The sequence below is a fragment of the Mangifera indica genome, chromosome 9, assembly GCF_011075055.1.
Source record: "Mangifera indica cultivar Alphonso chromosome 9, CATAS_Mindica_2.1, whole genome shotgun sequence".
Classification (NCBI taxonomy): domain Eukaryota; kingdom Viridiplantae; phylum Streptophyta; class Magnoliopsida; order Sapindales; family Anacardiaceae; genus Mangifera; species Mangifera indica.
The window spans coordinates 6,350,766-6,360,490 of record NC_058145.1 but is presented as its reverse complement, the minus strand read 5'-3'; the positions used below and the strand labels follow the sequence as shown (position 1 = coordinate 6,360,490).

General features: G+C 35.9%; 1 protein-coding gene and 1 non-coding gene across 2 annotated transcripts; one reads left to right on the top strand and one right to left on the bottom strand.

The window, feature by feature from the left end:
• Positions 1–333: 333 nt before the first annotated feature.
• On the bottom strand, positions 334–3,819 carry LOC123225178. The gene is made up of 2 exons (XM_044649060.1): positions 2,889–3,819; positions 334–1,357 (listed from the first exon to the last, which is right to left on the bottom strand). Exons 1-2 carry the CDS (start codon positions 3,206–3,208, stop codon positions 1,309–1,311), a joined length of 369 nt encoding a protein of 122 aa, XP_044504995.1. The 5' UTR covers positions 3,209–3,819; the 3' UTR covers positions 334–1,308.
• A 5,570-nt stretch (positions 3,820–9,389) lies between these two features.
• LOC123226625 lies at positions 9,390–9,496 on the top strand. The gene has a single exon (XR_006504374.1). It is a non-coding gene; the product is annotated as a small nucleolar RNA R71 (small nucleolar RNA).
• The last annotated feature ends 229 nt before the right edge of the window (positions 9,497–9,725 follow it).

Below are 9,725 nucleotides of genomic sequence, written 5' to 3'. Positions count from 1 at the left end.
TCTAAATAAAGTCAACCAAGTCTCATAGGCAAAATCAAACAACCTATCTCCACTAATGAAGGTGCAATACAATTCAAAAGGATCAATAGGTCTTTATTTAGGTTGTAACGTGGCTAGGGGTATGGGTTCAAGAATAAAAGGATAAATGAGTTGACAAATGAACATGAGTATATTATTAATGAGGAAGTAAAGATCTACATGATTACAAAATAAAGAATAGGGAAGAAATGTGAATATAAATTGCACTAATAATATGTGAAGAGATTTTTTTTTCTATTTTTTTCCTTTTTTTTCTATTTTTTTCCTTTTTTTTCTATTTTTTTTTTGTTTTTGTTTTTGTTTTTGTTTTTTTGTTTTTTTTTTTTTTTGCTACATGTATGAATATATATAATTCTCTCAAAATCCCCCAAACTTATTTCTTTGTACATGGGGCATATAGAATGTTAATGCCATGACTTTCTCATTTTTCTTCATTCTTCCTTTTCAATTGATCTAAAAAAAAACACATGCAAATCCACTTATCTCATCAATAATATACTCATGTAAAGGGTAGGTTTAATAAATTTATTAGCTAGGTGGGTGATTGAGGGTTAAAACAAAGAAAATGCAAAAGGTTGTAAATAAAACACAAAAGAAAATGGCTCAAAGGGCTAACAAGAGATTAAACATTTATAAAGGTTAGCTAAGAGAATAAGGCAATTTGAGGTATACAAAGAATCAAAGAAATGCCTATATCATATCCCTTATCAATGCAAGCAACTTTTATTTCGCCTCGAAAGATTGAGTGACAAGTTCTAGGACTCGTGAGACACTAAAAAAAATATGTCTAAGCACGAATAAGCCCTCTCTAAGTAAGCAAAACAATTTCGAAAAAGATGACCACATGCACAACAAACTCTGAACGACAAATGCAACAATAGTAACTCTATCACCAATCATGAATGTATCAACACTCTTTGCCTTTTACAGACAAAAAGTGGGTTCGATTGCCAAAGGTGCTCTAATCATTCATATCACCTAAAAATATTTTCACAAATGTGTCTTTTAAGGTACTAAAAGTGAATTTGCAAAATTTAGTCCAAAATCAAAGAAGGGATAAACAAATGGGGGCTTGATTTAAAACTGAAAATAAAAACTACATGAAAATTAAACCTAATCTAAGAATTGAAAATGAAATTGCAAAATTAACATTAAAGACTCCCCCCACACTTAAGACAAACATTGTCCTCAATGTTTATTCAACATGTAATAAAGAAAGCATAACTAAGCATGGATAAGAGAAGAGGAAAAAGATGAAAACTCCCTGGCTCAGGATAAGCTCATGTGATGAAATTGGATGAAAATGCAAACATTGTCCCTGAAATTAGAATGAGTAAATTATAAACAAAATTGCACTATCTAGCAAAAGAGTTCTCAAAGAATCACATCCAACTAATGAAAAGAGAAAGATAACAACATTATCAACAATTATGGATCCACATATGCAATAATCTCCATCGGCAAAAATAAAAAATCAAATAATGAATAAATCAGCAACACTTTTCCAATAAGCTTGACATTTCAATTATAGGAACCTGTACATTAAAATCTTCATCAAATCTCCATATTAATAAGCCACATGCAACCCAATAAATTGAGCACCAAATCATCATTAAACTAGGGAAACATCATATTGAATCAACATAAACTACTCAAATGCATCCAACCACATCAAGAGAATATCATATGGTCTAAGTTTCCAATCTATCAACATTAATACAGTCATCAAAATATCAAATGAATCAATTCGTCAAAATGTGACTGCATAAAACAAAGCATAATGAAAGTCGGTCCAAAATAAAAAGTAAACATTAGAACGAGTGAAAACATCATCATGATTAGTGGTCAGATTCTGAATTGGATGTGGAGGAGCTCTGATCAAGTAGAGAAGGGGAAGAAGTGAATCCTTGGTGATGAAAGTAGGCTTTTAACATGCTGCTGATTTTTTTTAGTTTCTTTTGAAGCTTGAGTTGTCGCTTTTCTAGCGTTTGCAAACTTGCCATTACGTTGGAGCTTTCAGGTGTTGCCTCTTAGATTGGGACCTCTGCCTCTTCCCCCATTTGCTCTTGAGTAGGGTTTTCACCTATTAAGACATAAGAACCATTTGCAATTTTTTGGCAAATACCTATTTTTCTAAGCATTTCAAGGTTGATAAGTTTTTCCCCTACTATTGGTGCATACCCACGCTGCGACACACTAAAAGCCCCAACAGCGATAGCTATCGCTGTTATAAAACCCCTACAAGCAATGTTTCCCTTTCTATTTTTTTCATCCAAGGCTGTATATTTGAATCTTTGTCTTAAAAAGGTCCACCATTAATTTTTGTGCCATTAATTAAACAATGGAGCAAGAACAAATCGGTTTTAGTAACAATGCCATCATTGTCCCCTCTTGCATAAATATTTTTCACAATAAACCGATGTAAAATCCTATGGAGGGGACTGCTCAATTTGGATGCTTTATCCAAAGGTGACTTGCAGAAGATATGGTGTGTCAAACTGTGCCACACGTCTGCATAATTAAAACTGCCCATATGGCGGGGTGTTACCCCATCATTTGGGAAACCGAAAATTGCATTTATATCACTAAGGGCTAAACTGTAATGTTTATTACTAAATTTGAAACTCATTAACCCATAGGCTGAACTAGTGGGATCATCAACAAATTGGTAAGAACTTAGAAATTCTAAGGTAAGCTCTTTAAAGGTATGGTGATGGATTTGATAAAATTTTTCCCAACCTACCCTAAGCATGATTTTATGGATGTCATTATATAGATTCAAAGTTTCTAGGGTATGATGATCTAAATACAATGTTGGGATAATTTTTCTAGGTAAAAGCTTTTCATACCTGCTCATTTGATCGATATCAGAAAATTGCAAAGTGCGGGGGAAGAGTAACAAAGGTCCAGAGCTTGCTCGAGATGCCCGTGGAGTACGTTTCACTGCTGTAGGACGTGATTTGTGTTCCTGCTGCTTTCTTTTGGGCTTCAATGCATTTTTAGATGTCTTCAGAGCTGAACGAGGAGGTGACGGTGATGTTGTGTCGCTGGTTCTCGGAGAAGAGGATGATGGTGCTGTTGAAGACAAATTGCTCAGGCGTTCATATGGCCTCTTTTTGTTAGAAATGCATTTAATCCGACCCATTTTAGAACGAAAAATTTGTTCCATGTAGACTAAAAAAATGTGGGACTGTTTTGAAAAGAAATGTGAAGAAAAATTAGACTTGGATGCGTGGCTTTAGTGTGAGGAAGAAGTGAAAATTCGAGGGAACAAGTGCGAAAAAAAAAATTAGGGGCTGACGCATTGAGAAGAAATAAAATTGGAAGAAGCTGGAAGGCTGACGAATTTACGAATTTTAGGATGGAAAAAAAAGTGGGGCTGACGAGTGTGATGTTTTCCGTTTCAAGTTGACGCGTCAGATTTTTGCTTGAGATGGATGAAGTGGTGGGGCTGGCAAGGAAGAAACGTGCGAGTTTTGTTGAAGCTGGAGCATAGAACTGCAGTGTGAAAGAGTGGGGCTAACGCGTGGCTGAAATGTGTGAAATGGAGGGGCTGCCAAGGAAGATGTGAATTACGTTTTTCTGGGGCTGGAGTGAATTCTGTTTCTGCAGTGTTGTGGGGTTGACGCGTTTGAGAAGAAATGAAATGAAATTGGAAGAAGCTGGAAGGCTGACGCGTCAATTTGTGGCTAAAATTTAGAAAAGGAAATGAGAGCAGAAAAGGGTTGTGGTCGGGAGAATGGAGAAGAAAGGTGCAGTGCTGAAAGGGGGGAAGTAAAATAAAAATTAGGGTTTCAAATGTATGTATATAAACGAAATATATATATATATATATATATATATATATATATATATATATATATATATATATATATATATAGATATGCATAGAAGGGCAAAAATAATAATAATAAAAATAAAATAAAGTAAAAGGCAAAATAAAACTAAAATAAAATAAAACATAAATAAGTAAAAAAAAAAAATGAAAGATAAACAACCCAACACACTCTTTCTCATTTTTTTTCAGAGGCCAATTATGGGTACTCTTATGCCCATATTTGCTGCCTATAAACACTCTTCCTCATTTCTTCCTCATTTTTTTCTAGAGGCCAATTATGGGCACTCTTATGCCCATATTTGCTACCTATAAACACTGCTCTTTTCAGCTCAAAATAGAATTTATGAGGAAATTCAAATTTCACACTCTTCATCAACCAATTCAACACCACAAAGAAATCACAAAATCCAATTAATGCAATCAATGGTAAGAACACAATTAATCAAACAAATCACAACCAATTAAAACATCAAATTGAGCGAAATTTAATTGTACCCCCCTTTTAACTTGAAAATACTCTTCATGTCCATACTTGTACTTCAATTGCTAGACATTCCAAAATCAACCTAAAATAAACAAAAAGAACAATTTTAAACTAAATGTGGGGAAAATTATTCATCAATAAACTAAAAGAAAATTCTTTAAGAGAAGAAAAACTTGGGTTGCCTCCCAAGAGCGCTAATTTATGGTCCTTAGCTTGACTGATTATGAGACTTAAGTTGGGGGATTGGACAGTGGTTGAGATGCCTCCACTTTCACTTGGTCACCAACAAAATATGGCTTCAGCCTCTGCCCATTAACCTTAAATGTTCCAGAATTTTTACTCCACACCTCAACGGCCCCATGGGGAAATACCTTTAAGATTTTAAAAGGACCGGACCACCGTGACTTAAGTTTTCCTGGAAAAAGCTTCAATCTTGAGTTGAAAAGCAACACTTGATCACCTTCTTTGAAGTCTTTCTTTAAAATATGCTTATCATGCCACCTTTTGGTTCTTTCCTTGTATATTTTGGCATTCTCATAGGCATCCAATCTAAACTCTTCTAACTCATCTAGTTGGAGGAGACGTTTTTCACCGGCTTTCTTTAAATCAAAGTTCAGAAACTTAGTAGCCCAATAAGCTCGATGCTCTAGCTCCACTGGAAGATGACAAGACTTACCGTAGATAAGGCGAAAAGGGGATGTACCAATGGGATTTTTAAAGGTTGTGTGGTATGCCCAAAACGCATCATCCAATCTCAAACTCCAATCTTTCCTTGAAGCACTTACGGTTTTCTCAAGTATGCTCTTGATTGCCTTATTAGAAATCTCAACTTGCTCGTTAGTTTGAGGGTGGTATGGAGTTATAACCTTATGGGTAACTCCGTATTTCTTTAATAATTTCCCAAATACGTGATTACAAAAGTGAGAACCACCATCACTAATAATAGCTCTTGGAGTCCCAAATCTTGCAAAGATATATTTCTTTAAGAACCTCACCACAACCCTAGCATCATTGGATGGACTTGCTAGTGCCTCAACCCATTTAGAAACATAATCTACAGCAACTAAGATATATTTATTCCCATAAGACGTAGGAAATGGCCCCATGAAGTCAATGCCCCACATATCAAAAATTTCAATCTCAAGTATACTGTTTAAAGGCATTTCATTCCTCCTTGAAATGTTTCCAGTTCTTTGGCACCTATCACACGTTAGAACAAATTTCCTCGCATCTTGAAAAAGGGTTGGCCAATAGAACCCACTTTGGAGCACCTTAGCTGCTGTCTTAGTGGCGCTAAAATGACCTCTACATTCAAGAGAATGACAATGGGTTAAAACATTTTCCATCTCTTCTTGTGGTAAGCATCGTCGCACAATCCCATCAAAACATCTTTTGTAAAGCAGTGGCTCTTCCCAATAATAGTTTTTCACCTCCCACAAGAACTTTTTCTTTTGTTGGTTATTCATCTCTGGAGGTAATACACCACACACAAGATAATTCATATAATCTACATACCATGGTACTACCTAATGAGATATCTCTAATAGTTGTTCATTTGGAAAAGAGTTATCAATAGGTAGACTTTTGTCAAAACCTCCACACTTATCTTGCTCCAAACGGGATAAATGATCAGCAACAACATTTTTTGTCCCCTTTTTATCCTTTATCTCTAAGTCAAACTCTTGAAGAAGCAATATCCACCTAATCAACCTCAGTTTTGCATCCTTCTTATTTAGGAGATATTTAATGACTGAGTGATCTGTGTAGACTATGACCTTAGACCCCACTAAATAAGACCTGAACTTATCAAAAGCAAACACAACTGCAAGAAGTTCTTTCTTAGTGGTGGCATAATTGACTTGTGCTTCATTCAAAGTGTGACTGGTATAGTAAATTGCATAAACCTTTTTGTCTTTCCTTTGCCCTGAAACTGCCCCTACAGCGAAGTCACTAGCATTACACATTACTTCAAAAGGTAAACTCCAATCTGGTGGTTGCATAATGGGAGCTGAAATCAGTGCTTCCTTTAACCTGTAAAAAGAATCAAGACAATGTTGGTCAAAGTTAAAAGGAATATCTTTAGCAAGTAAATTTGACAAAGGTTTAGCAATTTTTGAAAAATCCTTAATAAAACGCCTATAGAACCCAACATGGCCAAGAAAACTCCGAACTCCTTTTACTGATGTTGGTGGAGGCATCTTCTCAATTACTTCAACTTTTGTTTTATCTACCTCAATCCCCCTTTGTGAGACTCTATGCCCAAGAACTATCCCTTCTTTCACCATAAAATGGCATTTCTCCCAATTAAGCACTAAATTGACTTCTTTGCACCTCTGCAAAACCTTAGATAAGTTAAGCAAACAATCATCAAAGGATGTTCCATACACAGAAAAATCATCCATAAACACTTCCATAATCTGCTCAACAAAATCAGAAAATATAGACATTATACATCTTTGAAAGGTAGCAGGTGCATTGCAAAGACCAAAAGGCATACGCCTATAGGCAAATGTGCCATAAGGGCATGTGAAGGTGGTCTTTTCCTGGTCTTTTGGGTGAATGGGGATTTGAAAGAATCCCGAATACCCATCTAGATAGCAAAAATAACAATAGTTTGCTAGTCTCTCCAAAACTTGATCAATGAAAGGAAGGGGAAAGTGATCCTTACAGGTGGCACTATTAAGCTTTCTATAATCAATACACATCCTCCACCCTGTGACTGTCCTAGTTGGTATCAAATCATTATTCTCATTCTTGACAACAATCATACCCCTTTTCTTTGGTACCACATATACTGGACTTACCCATGAGCTATAAAAAATGGGATAGATAATCCCTGCATCCAATAATTTAATGACTTCATTTCTCACTACCTCTTTCATGATAGGATTCAATTTTCTTTGATGTTCAATGGTAGGTTTGAAATCATCAAGCATATGGATACGATACATGCAAATGGTAGGGCTTATTCCCTTGATATCATGAATGTTATAACCAATGATTTTTCTATATGCTCTAAGTTCCCTAAACAACTTATCTTCTTGTTCATCATTTAATTTAACATTTATAATTACAGGATAAGTAGAATTAGGGCCAAGAAAAGCATACCTCAAATTAGCAGAAAGTGGTTTAAGATCTACCTTGGGTGAATCTTCCGCTTTAAGAGAAAGAAGAGAATGGTTACCTGTCTCGAGTTCTTCATACTTGAAATTCAAAATGGGAGCAACCTTAGGATTTGCTTCCATAAGCTGAGCAAAGGCTGCAATTTTCATATTTTCATCTTTGACTGAAGCTCCGTGAATAATGCATGACTCGAGTGAATCCTCAGGGTATTTCTTGATAAAGACTTCTTTCACGCAATCATCAATAATGTCAACCCTACAACAAGAATTCACAATATTAGGTTGCTTTGACATTTGAAAAACATTAAACTCTACTTTTTCATCTCTAATCTCAAAAGTGAGTTTTCCATTTTTAACATCAATGATTGCTCCTGCTGTGGCTAAGAATGGTCTTCCCAAAATAAGAGGAACTTGAATATCCTCTTCCATTTCCAAAACCACAAAGTCTACAGGGATATAAAATTTTCTAACTTTAATTGGCACGTTTTCCATTATCCCTGTAAGATACTTTATGGATCTATCCGTCAATTGCAGGGTCACTATTGTAGGTTTTAATTCTCCAAGCTCCAATCTCCTACAAATAGATAAAGGCATTAGACTTATACTTGCACCAAGATCACATAAAGCTTTTTCAAAAGATTCTTTACCAATTACACAAGGAATAGACAAACTCCCTGGATCCTTAAGCTTTGGTGGTAGCTTATTTTGTAAAATAGCACTGCATTCCTCTGAGAGAGTCATCGTTTCAAATTCTTCAAGTTTCCTTTTATTTGAGAGGATATCTTTGAGAAACTTGGCATACGTCGGTATTTGAGTTATAGCCTCCATAAAAGGAACATTGAGATGTATTTGCTTGAAAACATCCAAAAACTTTCCAAACTGTTGATCAAGCTTTGCCTTTTGGAACCTTTGAGGGAAACGCAAAGGTGTTGAATATGTTTTGGATGGAACTTGCTTTTCAGGGGCTTCTTGGATATTTACCTCAACCTTTTTCTTCAATGTATCTTCTTCACTAGACTTTTCAACATCTTTTTGCTCATCAAGCTCATTTTCAACCTTGCCTATAGGTTCAGCTAATTGTTTACCACTCCTGGTGATAATTGCCTTACAATGCTCCTTTGGATTTTGAGGTTGGCTAGGTAGTTTTCCCATTTCCCTAGAATTGGAAGTACTTGCTTGTTGGCCCAATTGTACTTCAAGCATCTTATTATGTGTGGCCAATTGATCCACCTTCGCAGTAAGTTGTCTAATCGCTTCATCTTGAGCATCGCCTTTTTGTTTTTGGGCAAGAATGAAATTCTCCATCATCAATTCTAGATTTGATTTTTGCTCTTGAGGAGGCTGAAGATGGTGTAAAGGTTGGGGGTTAGTGTTTCTAGCTTGGAATCCTAGAGGTGGTTGCTTAAAATTCTGGTTTGGGTTAGAAGTATTGGCTTGGTTTGACCATGCAAAGTTTGGGTGGTTCCTCAAACCTGGGTTATATGTATTTGAGTAAGGATTACCCTGTCCCCTTTAGTTATAATTGAGAAAATTCACTTGCTCATTTGTAGGCTCATGTGTATAGTGGGTACCCATTTGGCATTCAGAGCTCGCATGATCTCCTCCACAATTCTCATAACTAGAAGTTCTTACAACTTTCATATCTAATCTCTCCAATTTCTTTGTCAATGCATCCAACTTAGCATTCACCATAGTAATTCCATCCACTTCATGTACTCCCAAATGTCTTCTTTGACTAGCTCTATCATTAGGCCATCGACAACTGTTGGAAGCCATTTCTTCAATCAAGTGCAAAGCCATACTAGATGTTTTACCTATTAATGACCCATTAGCAGCTGCATCCAAAATACTTTTCAACGAGTGAGAAAGACCATTATAGAAAGTTTGAACAACTAGCCAGTCAGGCAAACCATGATGAAGACATTGTCTCTGTAGATCTTTGAACCTTTCCCAAGCTTCATATAAAGACTCATCATCCCTTTGGCAAAAAGTGGCAATCTCATTTCTTAATTTGACTGTTTTACCAGGTGGAAAATATTTTGCAAGGAAAGCTTCGAAAAATGCTTGCCAAGTAGTGAGTGCACCAGGTGCCCTAGAATCCAACCAAGATGTTACCCTATCCTTCAAAGAAAATGGAAATAGCCTCAATTTGATTGCATCTTCAGAAACCCCATTCATTTTGAAGGTGTCACATATCTGAGAGAAACGTGACAAGTGGACATGTGGATCTTCATTTTCTAAC